Below are 19,789 nucleotides of genomic sequence, written 5' to 3'. Positions count from 1 at the left end.
GTTTTGGATTTTGACAAGCTAGGGCATTATTCATAAGTTGTAATAATGAATACAACCAAGCAAATTTTGTTTCCCTAATATATTTATGGTTTTATGTGCTATCTACTCTAAATAGTTTCTTTTTTCTTATACTTTCTCAAGATTCCATTAGCAAAAGCAATAGAGTGATAATCTAAATAGAAAAAGCTTCCAAAATACAAAAAGGGAAAAAAAGAGAGAACAAGAAGAAGAAAACAATGAAAAGGCTTTAATACACCAGAAATACAATTTGGGTAGTGAATATGTTATTTCTAACAAGAGGATAAAAGAGTTATGTTGATTTATTTATTCCTATGTTTTCCATACTTCTTCATTTTCCATATTCTTTATCTCATTATATTGTAAAGGAGTTTCATGGAGAAAAGAGAGGGGAAGAAGAGTTAAACTAGGGCTGCAAATTGCATGTAAACTTTGTGAATGATATCTGAAAATCCTCTATATTGAGCAGCCTGGTGTGGTAATATATTAAATTCCTAAATCTCTGGCTGTTTCATCAGATTTTATTCCAAGTATTGCTTTTTTTTCTGTTATATCCTATGTCCTAGCTATGATCTCTATTCCTTATACAATAAATATTTAGAAATCTGAGGTCTCTAAAATTATTATTAGCCTGAGTAAAACAGTATCAAGCTATCATGAGAATTTTATGTCCTGTACAATAAGCAATTTCAGAGTCAAAGTTGACACTGTTGGAAATAGTATACACTTTTAAGTCCAGGGAGTCTATTTCTTAGTTAAATCAACAAATAATATCTCTGGGAAATCCCCTCCTTAGCATAATTATGAGGAAATTATGTGCTAATGCTGTTTATTTTGCTACTTATTGTTCCTCAGATTCTGATGGTAGAATTAACCCTGGGCAAACTGCTTACATTTCATCGAAGAGCTGCTCTGTTCCAGATGAAAGCTATGGCTGCTTGTCTTCAAACATTCCTGCATTAGAACTGATGGCTTTGTACGTGGCAGCTGCCATGCACGATTATGATCACCCAGGGCGGACAAATGCATTTCTGGTGGCAACAAATGCCCCTCAGGTAGGAAATATATATTTTTTGAGAAATTTAAAGAGACACTGTACAAGCCATTCTGCATATTCCTCAATTGAATCTTGTGGCTGTTCCATCTGATGCTAACATTCTGCATTGTAATTAATTGGTTAATAACACATGGCCTTGACATGATATGTACAAGAGAGTTGGGGAAAAATAACCTCTTCAACTAGAAAATAGTAACTTTCATAAATTATTCTGGAGTCCTTTGTGTCAGTATTTTTGTCTTTGATCAAACTGACAAAATTTTAACTAGATATAAGATTTATATTCCTTCTGCCTATGTCCATGGTATAAATAGGGTTAAACATTTGTAATGGTTGAGAATTTATTCATCTTTTTGTTGTCCTTTACCTTGAGATTGATCTTAATATACAGACTCTAAATCTCCTAGCTCTGAATGTATTAATGTATGATATATGAGGTGCACAAGGTAGCATAGCAGGTTAAGCTACCACTAAGCATGCCTGATCTCATATATATGTACTTGGGATCAAGTCCCACATTGGCTTCTAATTCAAATTCCAGCTAATGCCTCTGGGAGGCAGTAAATGATGGCCCAAGTGCTTGGGTCCCTGCATCCCATGTGGAAGACCAGATAGAGTTCTGGCTTCTGGCTTTAGCCTGACCCAGCCTTCTTCGTTGTGGATATTTGGGAAATGAAAATGGAAGATCTCACTGTCTCTCCTCCACTCCCCCCTCCCACTCGGTGCTTTTTGAATAAATAAATGTTTTTAAGAAAGATTTTATGTATTGAGAGGGAGAGTTACAGACAGAGACAGGGAGACAGACAGGTCTTCTCTCCTCTGGTTTGTTCCCCGAATGGCTGCAACATCCAGAACTAAGCTGATCCAAAGCTAGGAGCTTCTTCTGAGTCTCCTACATGGGTGCAGGGGCCCAAGCATTTGAACCATCTTCCACTGCTTTTCCACACTATAAGCAGAGAGCTGTATCAGAAGAGGAACAGCTGGGACATGAACTGATGTCCATATGAGGTGGCACCGGCTTAAAGAAAAGACTAATATACAGAAAAATTGACCACAGAGTGAAATGATAATTTAAGGTATAGAAAAGCATTTAACTAAAAAAGATATTCTCAAAGAAATTTAAAAGAATATTATACCTATAAACTAAAGAACAGGGAACTTTGAAAAAGAAAACACCAAAGAATGTTAGGGCGTTTAGAAACTAAAAATATAACTGCCAAAAGGTTTAAATTTTGGTACAAGTATTGAAAGTAAAATTCCACATTAATATCTCCTAGAGACAGACCAAAAAGATAGATAGGAAATATAGAGAAGGAAAAGATAGGACAGAGGGAGTAGATCAAGATCTGCTGGGAAAGAGGGGGATATTTTAATTAAATAGATTCACCAGGTGCCAGGAAAATTAAATAAAAGGAAAAAATAAAAAATGAGACTCACATACAGTGTTATAGTAAAATTTAAGAATACAGAGATTTTTTTAAAACTCTTGAGAGGATAAAAACAACACATCTATCAAACAGTAAAACTTCAGCCAACATTGTGCTTTAGCAATAGTGGATGCTAGATGATACTAGAATACTTTTCAAAATTCTAAGAGAATTCATTCATTCATTTATTTAACAGATATTTATTGGGTGCACATCACACTATTTTAACATTGTTATTAGATAAAATTGGGGAAAATTCTGCTGTCATTGAACTTAAATTTTCATAAAGCAAAAAAAAAAAAACTAAATGTGTGTCAGAAAGAGGTGGTAGTGGGGAGGGAGAGGGAGGAGAGGGGAAGAGAGAGATTAAGACATATATTCTAAGAAACAGGTAAAACTGGGAAAGAGATAGAAAATGCTGATATATGAGTGTTGTTTTCAAGCTAGAGTTCTGTAATCAGCTAAACTAACATTGGGCATGGAGCAAAATAAAGAGATTTTCAGATAAACTAATTAAAAAAAAAATCATGTCCCATCCCTTCTGAGACAGTCACCTAAAATGGGGCAGCAAAATATGGGTGGTAAACTAAGAGAGATATGGGATTACTCGTAGTAATAGATTAAACCCAGAACTTCTAGGATAAAGGAATTCCAAGATGACAGCTACTCATCAAGATGACTTGTATTTCTTTAAAAAATTAGCTGCTTTGTTTTCTGTAGCACTTAATTTGTTTTCTAATTCTACAGAACTTTTGCAGTTGAGAATATATAGTGAGCCACCTTTTTATCCAAGTTTTTTTCACTTCCCAGAAAAACTGAAGTACTTTAATCTAATGACTTCAACATCAGTATTTTTAGTGTTTTCTTCTATTTCTTGTATTTCAAAAGGGGGACATTTGTCGAGATTTTTAAAATTCTTGCTTTGTTTAATCTTTTATATACCTGATGGGCTTTCCCTTTTTCTTCCCTTGCTCATATTTACCAAAGGGTTTTACTATTTGTTGTAACATTCTTCCAATTTGCATTAAACCCTTTTCCAGGTCTTTCCTATTCAGAGGGTGAAAATGTTTAAGTTCAACTGATGCAGCAGGTGCTGTGGTATAGTAGGCTGAGCCTCTGCTTATGGTGCTGGCATTCTATTTGAGCATGAGTTCAGGTCCTGGCTGCTCCTCTTCTGATCCAGCTCTGTGCTTATGGCCTGGGAAGGCAGTGGAAGATGGCCCAAGTGCATGGGCCCTTGTACCTCTCTGAGAGACCTGGAAGAAGCTCCTGCCTCTTGGCTTGGGATCAGCTCAGCTCTGGCCACTGCTAACATTTTGGGGGAGTGAACCAGCAAATGGAAGACCTTTTTCTCTGTCTCTCCCTCTCTGTCTGTCACTCTACCTCTCAAATAAAAAAATAAAATAAAATAAAAAACCAGCTGATTTGCTTTGAGAAATTATAGATGTAAAGAATATTTCAAAAAGTTAATGGAGAAGTTGGCACCATGGCTAGTGGGCTAGGCCTCTGCCTGTGGTGCCAGCATCCCATATGGGCACTGGGTTCATGTCCCAGCTGTTCTTCTTCTGATCAGGTTCTCTGCCTATGGCCTGGGAAGGAGTAGAAAATGGCTCAGATGCTTGGTCCCCTGCACCTGCATTGGAGACCTGAAAGAAGTTCCTGGCTCCTGGCTTCAGATCGGCTTAGCTCCAACCATTGCGGCCATCTAGGGAGGGAACCAGCAGATGAAGGACCTTTCTGTCTGTTTCTCCCTCTCTCTGATTGTAGCTCTACCTCTTAAATAAATAAATAAATCTTTTTAAAAAGAGTTAATAGTAGAATTGAGAAGATGTTTATTTTGGTATGAAAATTTTTGAAGTACATGTATAGTTTTTCTTTTTTTTTTTCATTCTTAAAGAAGCAGCATTTCTCAGCTATCTAAAGTTGCTGAGTCTTTTTTTTAGATTTTTAAATTTCTTTTATTTGGAAGAGTTACAGAGAGAGGTAGACACACACACACATACAGACACACAGAGAGAAAGAGAGAGAGAGAGAGAGAGAGAGAGAGAGAGAGAGAGAGAGAAAGGTCTTCCATCCACTGGTTCGCTCCCCAAATGGCTGCAATGGCTAGGCTGGAGCTGATTCTAGGGAAGGAGCCAGGAGATTCCTCCGGGGCACCCATGTAGGTGCAGGGACCCAAAGACTTGGGCCAACCTCTGCTGCTTTTCCAGGCGCATTAGCAGGGAGCTGGACTGGAAGTGGAATAGCTGGGACTCAAACCAGCGCCCATAAGGGATGCTGGCGCTGCAGTCTGGGGCTTTAACCCACTGCACCACTGCACCACAGCACCGGCCCCATTGTTTTTCTATATAATATCCATTTTTCCATAAACTTTTTGAAGAATCCTCATAGCTGCCTTTGGTGAGAAAGAAAGGATCTACAGCCAGAGAAGGTAGGTAGGAAGGTATAAAGTCAAAGGATGTTAGTTTACTGCAGCTGTAAATAGCAGGGCACTGTCTTCCTTCTCTACTTTTTTTTTTTTTTTTTTGATGGACAGAGTTAGACAGTGAGAGAGAGAGAGAGAGACAGAGAGAAAGGTCTTCCTTTTTTTGTTGGTTCACCCCCCCAAGTTGGTGTGTTGTGGCCAGTGAGCTGTGCTGATCCGAAGCCAGGAGCCAGGTGCTTCCTCCCAGTCTCCCATGCGAGTACAGGGCCCAAGGACCTGGGTCATCCTCCACTGCACTCCCAGGCCACAGCAGAGAGCTGGACTGGAAGAGGAGCAACTGGGACAGAATCCGGCACCCCAACCAGGACTAGAACCTGGGGTGCTGGCGCTGCAGGCGGAGGATTAGCCTAGTGAGCCGCGGCGCCAACCCCTTCTCTACGTTTAAGAGCCCTCTGTAAAAAGTAGCTGTGGCTTTACCTGTTTTGCCAGAAGTGTATTTCTCACTAAATTTAAGCTTGTTCTGTTTTTCTGTATGCTACCTTCAGCATTCTTTTTAAGTAGAATTGGCACGTGCATCCTACTTATTGCTCCACTCAGCCATGAACTAATGGGCTTGTTGCTATCCTGCAAGGGATCGCTTCCACTTACTTTTCACTTGTGTTTTTCCTTTTTATGCACTGACTTCACCTTTTCCCATCCATTTTCATTTTCATCTTCATCATGTCTTTGATGTCATTCCATTTTGGGGATTGTAATCTGGGTTGTAATGCTGATTCAGATTTTTGCCCCCCTCCTTTTTATTTATTTGGTAATTTAAAAGGTGATCTGAATGGTGAAGAAATTTAGAATTTACTCATTTCTTTTTTTTATTTTTTTTTAATTTATTTTTTTATTTTTGACAGAGTGGACAGTGAGAGAGAGACAGAGAGAAAGGTCTTCCTTTGTTGTTGGTTCACCCTCCAATGACTGCCGCGGCCAGCACACTGCGGCCGGCGCACTGCGCTGATCCAAAGGCAGGAGCCAGGTGCTTCTTCTGGTCTCCCATGGGGTGCAGGGCCCAACTACTTGGGCCATCCTCCACTGCCTTCCCGGGCCATAGCAGAGAGCTGGCCTGGAGGAGGGGCAACCGGGACAGAATCTGGCACCCCGACCAGGACTAGAACCCGGTGTGCTGGCCTGCTAGGCGGAGGATTAGCCTGTTGAGCCACAGCGCCGACCCTCATTTCTTTTATTGAGCTAATCTCACCACTAGCTGAGAGTTTAAGTCAGCTAACTTCACAGGACATACATTCATTGTGTTCAATTGTGTTGGGAGTTGGATTACTTCTTCTGGAACAGATAGCTATGCTGATAGTTTGTCAGTTTTCATCAGATTTGAACATTTATTAGTGACTATTTAGCAAAAATTCACTCCTTAGGGAGTCTTTAAAACTTTGTCTTTGGGATTGATGATGTTTGAAAGACATATTGAGATTCATATGAAATGCCTTTCTATAGACTATTTTCAAAGTTTAAATCATAAGCTATAGTGAATTTTTTTTATTTGACAGGTAGAGTTATAGACAGAGAGAGAGAGAGACAGAGAGAAAGGTCTCCCTCCATTGGCCGCCATGGCCGGCACTGCGCTGACCCGAAGCCTGGAGCCAGGTGCTTCTTCCTGGTCTCCCTTGTGGGTGCAGGGGCCCAAGCACTTGGGCCATCCTCCACTGCCTCCCCGGGCCACAGCAGAGAGCTGGACTAGAAGAGGAGCAACCGGGACTAGAACCCGGCACCCATATGGGATGCCAGTACCACAGGCAGAGGATTAACCAAGTGAGCCACAGTGATGGCCCCAAGCTATAGTGAATTTTAACAAATATTTTTAACTAAATTAAACCTTTAGAATAAGCATCTTACTCAAGATTTCATCCCTTTTCTTTTTCATCATTGTTTCTCATTAGACAATAAGTTCCATGTAAACAGGGGCAGAAGTTCTATTTTTATTCCTGGACTTTGGCACAGTTTGGCTGTGAACATTCTTTTAATAATTATTTCTTTAATAACTTTTATAATTTCTTAATTTTTATTAAAAGTTATTTATTTAGTTATTTGAAAGACAGGGTGACAAAGAGAGGGAGAGAGACAGAGACAGAGAGAGCAAGATTTTCTATCCTCTGGTTTACTTCCCAAATGGCTGCAATAGCCAGGTCTGAACTAGACCAAAGCCAGGAACCAAGAACTCCATCTGAGTCTGACACATGGGTGGTAGGTACCTAAATGCTTGAGGTGTCCTCCACTGCCTTCACAGGTGTATTAGCAGGAAGTTGGATTGGAAGTTGAACAGCTGAGACTTAAGCTTTCATCCTATTTTCTCACAAGCATAAACTTAACCTGCTGCATGACAGTGCTGGCCCCAGGTGATTAAATTCTTTTTTTTTTTTTTTTTTGACAGGCAGAGTGGATAGTGAGAGAGAGAGACAGAGAGAAAGGTCTTCCTTTTCCGTTGGTTCACCTACCAATGGCCGCTGCGGCCGGTGCATCTCGCTGATCCGAAGCCAGGAGCCAGGTGCTTCTCCTGGTCTCCCATGCAGGTGCAGAGCCCAAGAACCTGGGCCATCCTCCACTGCCTTCCCGGGCCATAGCAGAGAGCTGGCCAGGAAGAGGGGCAACCGGGATAGAATCCGGCACCCCAACCGGGACTAGAACCCAGTGTGCCGGCGCCGCAAGGCGTAGGATTAGCCTGTTAAGCCACGGCGCCGGCCCCAGGTGATTAATTTTTAAAGGTGGAAAGGGCTTTAGAAAATGTCTATTCCAATGGTTTTAAATCTGAATCCCAATTTCCTGGTGTGCTGAGAAGGCACCTTAGGATATTCCATCAGAATGATAGAGAATAAGTGAATAATTCTATACTGAACCAGAGGATTTATGCTTCTACCTTTCCCATACTTCTCTCCGACTCTCAGGCATCATGTCAGAATGACAGTTCAGGATATTTCTTTCTCAGATGTGCAAATTTCTGACTTACCCTGGATAATATTGCACCCTTTTCTAAAGTCACTACCCATTTACCTTCATACTGACTAAAGAACAGAAATGTGGCCAGCGCCGCGGCTCAACAGGCTAATCCTTCGCCTTGCAGCGCCGGCACTCCGGGTTCTAGTCCTGGTCGGGGCACCGGATTCTGTCCCGGTTGCCCCTCTTCCAGGCCAGCTCTCTGCTGTGGCCAGGGAGTGCAGTGGAGGATGGCCCAAGTGCTTGGGTCCTGCACCCCATGGGAGACCAGGATAAGCCCCTGGCTCCTGCCATCGGATCAGCGCGGTGCGCCGGCCGCAGCGCGCCAACTGCGGCGGCCATTGGAGGGTGAACCAACGGAAAAGGAAGACCTTTCTCTCTGTCTCTCTCTCTCACTATCCACTCTGCCTGTCAAAAAAAAATAATAATAATAATAATAAAAAAAGAACAGAAATGTAACCCTACCCCTACTGTAGCTCCCTTTTGACTTTAATAACAGAAGCTTTATCTAGAAGGTTCAAAGATGGAGCAAAATAGACTTCAAAATACCAACTTTACATCTTTAGGGAGGCAGCATGGTATTTTCAAAGAAGAAGACAAATAATCATTTACTTGCTGTAGAAGGAAAAGTGTACCTTAAAATTCTTTGTACTTCAATTTACTCATTTATAAAATTATCACAGCCCTCCCTTTTTTTTTACAGATGTTAACTAAAATACTTGGTAACATCTGATATATAATAGGAACTCATTTTTTTATACTTCCAAACTGCTCCTAATTTTATTAATTATTGAAGTTTAATATCTTTGAGATGACTGCTTCATTTTTCTTTATTTCTTTTTAGGCAGTTCTGTACAATGACAGATCTGTTCTGGAAAATCATCATGCTGCATCAGCTTGGAATCTGTATCTTTCTCGTCCAGAATACAACTTCCTTCTTAATCTTGATCACGTGGAATTCAAACGCTTTCGTTTTTTAGTTATCGAGGCAATTCTTGCCACAGATCTTAAAAAACATTTTGATTTCCTTGCTGAATTTAATGCCAAGGTTTGTTTTGCAAATTAGTACCTGGTTTAAAATATGAAAATCATTGCGGTCAGTGTTACTGATAAAAGATGTTTATAAATGTTAGGATTACTGCTGCTCATAAAGTGACAATACATAATCTATATAAAAATAACATGTACCTATATTTTTATTTTTATGTACATATATTGTTATGGTACAGTGTCCTAAAATACAGTTGCTTGCTGTGTTTCCTGTTGACACACAGACTTAATGTCATTGTGACTTTTCACATAATGTCATTGTGACTTTTCACATAGTGACAAACCAATTAGTTATGTCAAAAGATTTTATAGGAAGATTGGATAAAGTTGTGCACCGTGCCAAGTAAGTCATTATATGAAATTTAGGATATATTTCCAAGAAGCCAATATGCTTACTCTGCCATACATACTAAGCTTTTTTAATATTAGTGGTTATTTAACTGGCTGTTAGGGGGCATAAGTACCCATTTCTACTTGAGAATAATTAATTCATTCAACAACTGTTTGTTTATTGGGATTGCCCAATATGTGCAGTCATTGTGCTAGGGAAAAATGAAGAAAGATCAAAGTCCTCCTCTACAAAGAACTCACATTCACTAGGGGATCAATAATCACTGACCTAGAATGATAGTGGTACAAATGAAGTGTGTTCTCTCATTCAGACATTTGGGGTGAAAAAAAATTGAGAACCACTGCTTTAGATTCCTGAGGGAAGGATGCCTCCTTTTTGGCTAGTAGGAAACTTCTGTTTTCATAATGACTTTTATGAATTAAAGGAAGGTGTGTCTTCTAGATAAAGCAACTGTTAACAAAGAAGTACTAGATATAACTTCCTGGAAGGAGATCCATATATGTATTGCAGTCATAATTTTAATAAAATACTTATAAAAATGGATGAGAAAATAGCATGCTTTTAATATTATTTAGTAGCTGTATAGATCTATTCACTTTTAGTTTTATTTAATAAGAATTCATGTAAGTGCTTAAGTCACCTTTTATAGGTGAAAAGTGATCTAAATCAATACCATTGAATCTGTGTTCCTCAGAGGCTGCTGTTTTAAAGTCTCTTAGGAAAACACCACATGAGTTGGCCTCTAGACCACCCATCTAGTTATTAATCAAAAGAGTTCTCCTTTTAAATATTCTTTGTGCTGGTGTTCTACATAAATTATTTTTTGGCAGAAAAATTTGGTACCACAAAAAAAAGCCATCACACTAAAAGTCGAAAGTTATGATCTGGTCCAGTCTCTTCATTTTTTACAAAAGGAGAATTGAGTTCTTGAAAGGCATACTAATTTGCCCAACAAATAATGATAATTACCATGTATTTAAATAACAATATTAGTTAATATTTATTAGGAACTGGCATTTTTCATTTATTAATGAACTGTGCATTTTTCATTTATTAGGAGCTGGTATTTTTTATTTATTAGTGCTCATAGCAATGTGGCTAAATCATTAGGTATCACTTTTCCTATTTCATATATGAAGAAAGTTAGATTTAGATCTGTTAAATTATGTTTCCGGTATTGTACACTGAATTACTAAGTTAAAATTTAAAGTCAGGATTTAAAATATAAACGTCAGCTTCTAAGACCTAAGACCCAGGTTCCTCTGAGTATGTAACTTTACCTTTTGTACTTAGAGCGAACTTCTCCTTAGTTCCTTAAGTGTTCTTTTTTGAAATAGAAAGTTCAATGATTGATTTATATTAGATATATATTCATATACATAACACATATATGTATGTACAGATAAATTATGATTGTCTTTGGCTATCACAAATATTGAAACCCAAAGTTTGATATATGTTTTTAGAAAGCTATGTTCCCATTAAACAAAATTATAGTGACACTTCAAAAGGGAATTTAACCCTGAAGCCCATCTTGTGGCAAAACTGATTAAAAGAAGCATTTACTGAAGTTTCTGTCATTTGGACAGAAAATTGTTTAAAGATATTTGACAGAAACAAAACAACAATTTTTTTTTAAAAAAGTTCACATGCCCTCAGAATCTAAAATAATTCTGTTTTTCCAAAATAGGCCAATGATGTAAATAGTAATGGTATAGAATGGAATAGTGAAAGTGATCGCCTCTTAGTATGCCAGGTGTGCATCAAACTGGCAGATATAAATGGCCCAGCTAAAGTTCGGGACTTGCATTTGAAATGGACCGAAGGCATTGTCAATGAATTTTATGAGCAGGTAAGTTGAAACCTGAGATTTGGGATTTTTAGGAACTTCCATGTGAAGACACTTCTGTTTGAGATTTGAATAGCTATACAAAATGTTTGAAATCTGAGTTACTTGACAAAAATGTTAGAAATTATTGCATTTTCTCTGGTTCTTAGCATTTTCTCATCTGTTTACTTTTGCTGCTAAAATTTCAAACAACGAAAAATAGTGGAATGTGTTCAATGTACTCTTGAGGTCCCTTTCAACCTTGAGAATCTCTAATTAGAATAATTTCAATTCAGATGAAAAGATTTTTAAGTGATTCAGGGTATGCTCAGAATGTATTTAAGAGATTATCAACCTGTTTCCAACCCTCCTGTAGAAAGAGTAACCACCATGCTATAGAAATATCAACTAGGCTAGCTTATTTCCATCTTACCTATTTTGAATTGAACTTCTATAAACAAGAGAATGAAGGTAACTCTTTCACATGCTGATTTCATTCCCTGTGGTTATATCCTCAAGAGTGGGATAGCTGGACCATATGGTGGCCCTAGTTTTCTGAGAAATCTCCATAATGCCTTCCATAATGCTTGTATCAGTTTACACTCTACCAACAGTGTATTAATGTACCTATTTCTCCACATCCTCACCAGCATTTGTTATGTTTTGATCTTGTGATAGCCATTTTAACTGGGAAGAAGTGATACTCACTGTGGATTTTATTTGCATTTCCCCGATGGCTAGTGATCCTGAGAATTTTTTCATGGATCTGTTGGCCATTTGTATTTCCTCCTTTGAAAAATGCCTGTTCATATCCCTTGCCCATTTCTTAATGGGTTGATTATTGTTGTTGAGTTTTTTGAGCTCTTTATGTATTCTGGATATTCATCCTTTATCAGATGCATAGTTTGTAAATATTTTCCCATTCTATTGTTTGCCTCTTCACTTTACTGTTTTCTTTGCTGTGCAGAAGCTTTTTAACTTGATATAATCCCATATGTCCATTTTTGCTTTTATTGCCTATACTTCTGGGTCTTATCCAAGAAGTGTTTGTACAGATCAATATCTTGCAGCATTTTCTCTATGCTCTCCTCTAGTAATTTGATAGTTTCAGGTTTCAAGTTTAGATCCATGATCCAATAAAAGTTGAATTTTGTATAAGATGTAACATATGGGTTTTGTTTCAAATTTCAGCATGTGGAAAACAAATTTTTCCAACACCATTTGCTGAAGAGACTTTCCTTTCTGCAGGGAGTGATTTTACTTCATTTGCCAATGATCAGTTGGTTGTAGATGTGTGTTTCCTCTTATTTGTGGTAGTTAATATATAGAGAAAGGATGAAAATTTTGTGGATGTCAGATAATTTGATATATAGTTATAAATATTGCTTCACTGAGTCATACTATGTACATGATAATGTACTCTTGTTTCACAAAAAAAGTAAAAAAAGTAAATAGTGAGGTAGGAATAGTGAGGACTCTTGGGGTACTAGTAATGCTTTGCTCTTAATTTGGGTGTTGGTTTTAAGAATGATCAGATGACAAAATAATAGTTGATCTGTACACTTAAATGCATTTCTTGGTATTTTAATAAAATGTTTTAAACACAGATGTCTAAAAATGGGACATAGTAGCTACTTAGTAGTTTTCAGGAACATAAAGATACAAATATGTTTTCTTTTCTCATATCTTTAAAAATCATGACTTTCAAATAATCCTACCACTTTGCAGAATCAGTGCCTTTTTTTTTTTTACTTAAGCTTTGAGCTTCCCTACAATGTGGGAAGAACACTGATCTCTCCACTATCTTAATGTTTCATTATGTTCAAAATATCAAATGCACCTTCTTGACTTTGGAATTGCATTTTTCAGCCTTGTTAGCTTTTTTTTCCTCTTTTTTTTTTTTTCTCTTTTGACAGGCAGAGTGGACAGTGAGAGAGAGAGAGAGAGAGAGAAAGGTCTTCCTTTTCTGTTTGTTCACCCCCCAATGGCCACTGCGGCCGGCGCGCCGCGCCTATCTGAAGCTGGGAGCTAGGTGCTTCTCCTGGTCTCCCATGCGGGTGCAGGGCCCAAGCACTTGGGCCATCCTCCACTGCACTACCGGGCCACAGCAGAGAGCTGGATTGGAAGAGGAGCATCCAGGAGAGAATCTGGCGCCCCGACCAGGACTAGAACCCCGGGGGTGCCAGCGCTGCAGGCGGATGATTAGCCTATTGAGCCGTGGTGCTGGCCCAGCCTTGTTAGCTTTAATAATCAGTAAAGATCAAGATGCCCACCAAGTGAATCTTCCTTTGTTATATGGTTTTCTTTATATGAATAGAAAATAGGATAGATGAAGTTGAGCCTATGTCATCAAATATACGTACCTCTAGATTGTATTATAGATGGGCAGTGTCTTTTATCTGTCTTAGTTGAACATTCCAACACAATAATGTAAACTCTTCTGTTTTGCAAGTTATAGAATACCGTACTAGGGATTCATGAAAATGTCTAAGTATTTAAAATTATTAATATTTTACTACTGTCTGATAAATACATGATTTGGGGGTATTAACTGGTTATTTAAAGATTATAATTTGCAGTTTGCATATTCCTATCCTCATTCTAAATAATTGAATTATGCTTTGGAGTTCTCCATCAGATCTTGTATTCACAAAAGAGGAATATTATGCTAAGTAAAATGCCATCTTTATATTATCTGTGTAAGAAGATAATAAGAAGATAGTATATTTCAATTTTACACTAACTCAATGAAATTACTTTAGATATATTCATTTAGATAACTTTGTTTGCCTGAAGTTGAATCCTGCCTTATCTTCCATATTGGCAATGTGATCTTGGGTAACTTATTTAACTTCTGTATTCCTCAATTCCCTTATTGATAAAATAGGAACGATGATGATACTATATAAAGTTGCTATCAGGATTAAATGAATTCATAGGTATATGTATGTTATTAGTCCCTGTCATAAGTATTTAATAAATGTTACATATCATAATCCAGATCTATCACAAACAATATAATACTATCTCAGTTTCCATTAATCTTTGTAGGTTTCATTATTCATGTCAAAGAAGAAGAGTGTTATCTGATATCCTGTCATATATGAAAATTCAAGAAGTTTGTGGAAACTGGGATTAATGGATAAGTTTAGAAGCAAGCATTTAGCCTAGTGGTTAAGATGCCCACATCTCACATCAAAGTGTCTGGGTTTGATTCCCAGCTGACTCTTGACTTTAGCTTCCTGCTAACACAGATCCTGGGAGGCAGTACTAATGTCTCAAGTAATAGAGTTTCTTATACTTATGTGGGAGTCCTGGATTGAATTCCTGTCTACGAGCTTTTGTCTTATCTGAGCCCTGGCCATTGCAGGCCTTTGGGGAGTGAACCAGCAGTTGAGAGCTCTCTCTGTGCTCTGTGTCTGTTTAGTTCTCAAATAATAATTAACAAAGAAATAAGCTTATTTGGATACAAAATAACTTTGAAATACATGTATAGTTTTTGATAATAATGCATTTTCTGTAAATTTTTGAAGACTCTTATTACTAGACTCTTAATCCTATCCATTTGATCACTTTAACACTTTAGATGGTATTTTTACTACCCATCTTAAAGGGATTTGGGGTCCCACGGTAAGTTTTTAAACTGTACCCTTAGAAGTAAGTCTGTAGGAATATATGCAGTACTATACAACTTCGTAGTTACAAACCCCTGAAGTACTCTTGTATTAAACTTTCTTGTCATTCTGGTCATGATACTAAGCTTCCTCAGGTATGGATACAAAATTCTGATCTTAGACAACCATTTTTTTAAATCATACTATCTGTATATACCTGTAGACATTTAAGTGTCACACTTAGAAAAGCCAAATTCCTAGAATACAACTATGAAATTGCAGAGTATTGTGAATAAATCCAACTTTTTTTAAAAATTGATAATTTACTTCCATTTGGAGGATAAAATCATAGAGGATTTTAAGTCTTGGGAAAATTAATCATTGCAACAGTTTCTGATAGTTGCATCAGGATTATGCTGGCTCATCAGATATTGCTTGCCTGAAGAACTGGAGCATTGTGGGGAGTAACTCATCCCTAGTTAGTTCAGACACTATAACTAAAATATTAATAATACTATTTTGGGGAATGCTTAGTACTGTGCTAAACATTTTACATAATATCACCTTTCATCCTCATAGCAACCCTGTAAGTTAGATTATTATTCAGATTTTACACAGATTAAAGTTGTGCATAGAGTTTGTCTAACACCACACAAGGGTAAGAAGTGGCAAAAGCAGATCTTGAAACCACATCTTTCTGATCTTAAATAATTGCCTCCATAGCTCTAGAAGCCACGGTGAGAGGTATAATACAGGCAGTTCGAGTTCTGGGTCTGCAATCCTCACTTCAACTTTAGTACCTCTAGGTTTATTTGTTTTACACAGTGAGTTTTGTGAGTTAGATTTATTAGGGCGCTCTGCCATTCAAAAATGGATGTTGAAAAGCATTTGCAAAATTTAGCTTTGTACATTTAAGGTACAAATACAACAACATATTTCCATTACTATGGTTTTCCTCCTAGGAGAAAAAGAATGTATGTTTGACATCATAGAATTTTGAGGTTCTTAGTAAAATTACTGATACATATGTATTTTTCTTGTCAACTAAATATCAACCATAGTGGTTGATATTGACAGAATGTAACAATTTAAAGTTTTGTGTAGGATTTCTCAAATATTAGAGGAATTCTTACCGTTGAAATGATAGAATAGATTCATTGGAGTTTCTTTGTAAAAGTAATTTTCATGTAGACTATTTTTTGAAAAGCCTCAAGATAATTTTAACGAGAAAGCTCAGTGGTTGTCCTTTCAACAGTTGAAGATATAATTTTCTTTTTAAAATGTTCAGGGAGATGAAGAAGCAAATCTTGGTCTGCCTATCAGTCCTTTCATGGATCGTTCCTCTCCTCAACTAGCAAAACTTCAGGAATCTTTTATCACCCACATAGTGGGTCCCCTGTGTAACTCCTATGATGCTGCTGGTTTGCTACCTGGTCAGTGGATAGAAACAGAAGATGATGATACTGAAAGTGGTGATGATGAAGATGGTGAAGAATTAGAAACTGATGATGAAGAAATGGAAGACAATCTGAATCCTAGTAAGAAATGCAAGGATACTGTAGATGCCTACTTAATTTGAACTTGGATCTCTGTCTCATAGATTCAGCATTCCTATCTAGAGTAACTGTGTAAACGTTCAGATTTGTTTCGAGTAGCTGGAATATGCTTGGTACAATGTTAATACTGTCATAGAATGGGCAATTTTATTTTCACCTCTTCCAGTCAGTGCTCTTCAGCAGGTCCCTGAGCATGCATGATAGGTTTTATGTATACGTATAACATCAGTGGAGGGGAGGGTCCTAGTGGCTAGTCCACTTTTATCTTACCTCCCCTCACATACCTTATGCCCAATAGGCAGCTACATAACATCCAAAGCAGCCCACTAATGTGCTCTCTCATAAACTTAGAAAATGGATCAAAATATTTGGAAGAAAAGGAAAACATGTATTCCCTAGCAGTAAAAGGAAAACCAGGTTTTGTGACATTATGAATTTCAGTTACCAAACTGTCATAACATTTTTCTCTAAACAATACAATGTGTATAAAATGAGAAATGAAAATAATTCATAACTTTTAACTATGGATAAAAGCAGTTATTTGCTCTATATTTTAAGATAGAGCTTAAATTATACCTAAGTGTTTTTTTCCAAGTATAGGATGATAACAAAGATTCCTGCTCCTCACATACATCTTATATTTAGGATTACCTTAGTAAAAAATAATTTTAAGCTATTAACATCAGAGCATCAATTTGGGAAGGTTGAATGGCTTCTAAAAATTAACTATATTCATCAAAATGTTAATAATTATGGTTAATTCATTATATAAGAAAGGTTTGCCTATAATCCACGTTGAGATGCCTATATCCCATATTGGAGTGTCTGTGTTCATGTCCAGCTCCACTTCTGAGTCCCATCTTCCTATTAGTGCCCACCCTGGGAGGCAGCAGGTAATGGATCAAGTAGTGAGGTCCCTATCACTGACACAGGAGACCCAGATCGGGCTCCAGTTTCCTTGTTTCAGCCTGGCCCAGATCTGGCTATTGTAGGCATTTGCAGGGTGAACCAGTGGATGCAAGATCTCTGGCTGGCTAGTTGACTTTCAAATAAATGAAAATAAGGGGAAAAAATTAAACACTTAGCTTTTAACTTTGGATTGTTATTATTTTCATTTGAGATTTCAACTATCCTCCCTTCCTCCCACTCCATCTTCTTTAAGTCCCTTCTCTGTTTTATTTTTATCCAAAACACTTAAAACCATCCATCATACTTATATTTTATTTCTTTTTGCTTGTCTAGATCTTTCCACTAGAATATGAACTCCATAGTACAAAGGTTGTTTTTAAACTCATTATTTTCAAAACCAGTGCTCAAATAATAAAATTTAAAAATATCCAGAATATAGTAGGCACTTAGATATTTATATTTAATGAATTAATCATATTGTTATGATTAGGATATGTGTGTTTTATATTTCGCAGACCCACAAAGGAAAGGCAGACGGCGGGTATTTTGTCAGCTAATGCATAACCTCACTGAAAACCACAAGATATGGAAGGGGATCATTGAAGAAGAAGAAAAATGTAAAACTGATGGTAATAAACTCCAGGTGGAGAATACTTCCTTACCTCAAGCAGATGAGATTCAGGTCATTGAAGAAGCAGATGAAGAGGAAGAGCAACAGTTTGAATAAAAGTCATATTGAAGAAGCCCATTGGGCTGCACCCAGGGTCAGAAGTCATTGCCTACTGTTCACTGTGCTGACTTTCCAATGACCATTCCCATGTGGACAGGCCTTAATACTGTGAGAGGATCCTTGCTGTGCTGACAGTTTCTCACTCCTATGCACTTTCACCACATGAACTACAAAATTATTCTTAGAGCTAGGCTTGAATATGTTGCAAGCCCTTACTTAAAACCTTTGCTGGTGTGTAAATACTTGGTCACAATGCTGCTTTTTGAGGGGGGAAGGGAGGGTAGTGAGCTCTTCTTTTTCATGGGTAGGGGTTAGCTAGAACTAAAAACTCAAGTGACTTACTTCAGTTCCAAAGTGGCTTGGACTTTTTGCTGTCATGAAAACAAGTTTCATATTGTATTTCCAAATGTGTATTTTATACCTTTGACTATTTTGAAAAAAAAAAAAAAAAAAAGTCTGTGCCTATCTAAAAAGGAATCCAGCATTACCCTTGTAAGGGATTGCTGCTCAATGCAATACACTGTTCAGTGCTGTTCTCCCAGCTAGGTTCATCCATGAAGGACTGAGTGACCTTTGTTATATTTAACAAAATCCAGGTGCATCAATTTCTGATGCTTTTTATTGTTGTGTATTATCTACTATGTATGTTTTATTTCCACTCAGAGCGTTCAGGTTTGCCATGGACATCAGAAGTCTGAATTCCAGTCTTATTGACTTTATGGTCTATGGTTGAATTTTAAAACTTTTGGTTTAACAATGAAGGAATTTTATTTTTTAATCAAAACTGTTCTTCTTTTTACTCTTGCTCAGGATTAGTATTTTTAAACATTTAATGTAAACACAGTGCAGATTTGTGAGAAGAAAAAAATTTGTCCTAATATTAACCTTTTATGAAATGAACACCATTTTCTCTCTTCTTAAATGAATTTGAGACTAAAGTCACATAAAAGAAGCTGTCTTTTGCCTTAATGCAAAACTCAAATGAAATTAATCCTATCACAGATAAAAACAAAAGAAATATTGTGAGCTCTAAAGGACATGCATATTAAGTAAATAATTGGAACATATGGTTATCTTTAGATCAATAACTTAGGTATCATGTATTTAATTACTGTAAAACTGGCATTAATCTTTCAGTTTATTTCCTTTTGACTCAAGACAGAAAATTACCCATTACTACTCCATATTCTCAGAGCCCATCTATAAAACTGATTTCTCAGGTAAAGTAAATGATTGGGAATACCTATTTAATTTTTTAATGTAAAAATATTATGGTAAATCATTTCACACAAAAGCATATAAATAGCAAAGTTAATATGGTTGCAAAGAAAATGGATATTTAAATATTTGTAAGCTTGTTAGGGAGCAAATATGTACCCTTGTTGTTTTAAATATTTGAAGATATAAAGAGCAGTCAAAATGATAGCAGGATGCTAGACTAATATTTTCCATTTTTGAAGACTGAATCATATTTTGCATCATTGGAATTCTATAAAGACAATTTTCTAATGTGTTATTTATCCTTTAAAGTAAAATATTGGCAGGCAATTTCTTACCTACCTAGAATATCAGGCTCATCTGAAAGCTATCAATTAATGATATATGGAAGTGTTGGAATTTTTGATCCTATACACTTTTTATCATAAAATTTAGTGAATCAAAAGCTTTATTTATTATATTGGTAATATGCTGAGTTCCTTCCTGTCATTTTTTTTCTGCTGTTGGCACACCATTTGTAAACTGGTCTTACCATATACTACCAAATAAAATTTTAAATGGTAATTACAGAGTTTGCACTTATAATGTATATATCCTGTGCATATATCCTTTGC

At 37.0% G+C, this 19,789-nt stretch overlaps 1 protein-coding gene across 2 annotated transcripts in view; it reads left to right on the top strand.

Annotated features, from left to right (window-relative positions):
- PDE3B (phosphodiesterase 3B) overlaps positions 1–19,744 on the top strand; it is a 206,573-nt gene extending 186,829 nt beyond the window's left edge. For both annotated transcript variants that reach the window (XM_062196455.1, XM_062196454.1), the window contains 5 exons: positions 874–1,073; positions 8,763–8,966; positions 11,011–11,172; positions 16,051–16,300; positions 17,743–19,744. In XM_062196455.1, coding sequence (XP_062052439.1) covers positions 874–1,073; positions 8,763–8,966; positions 11,011–11,172; positions 16,051–16,300; positions 17,743–17,954 — 1,028 coding nt within the window. In that variant the 3' untranslated portion in view covers positions 17,955–19,744. The remainder of the gene's footprint in view (positions 1–873; positions 1,074–8,762; positions 8,967–11,010; positions 11,173–16,050; positions 16,301–17,742) is intronic.
- The last annotated feature ends 45 nt before the right edge of the window (positions 19,745–19,789 follow it).

Source organism: Lepus europaeus, chromosome 7 (assembly GCF_033115175.1).
Source record: "Lepus europaeus isolate LE1 chromosome 7, mLepTim1.pri, whole genome shotgun sequence".
NCBI classification, from domain to species: Eukaryota; Metazoa; Chordata; class Mammalia; order Lagomorpha; family Leporidae; genus Lepus; species Lepus europaeus.
The sequence above is the reverse complement of the archived record's forward strand: the minus strand, read 5'-3'. Positions and strand labels throughout refer to the sequence as shown.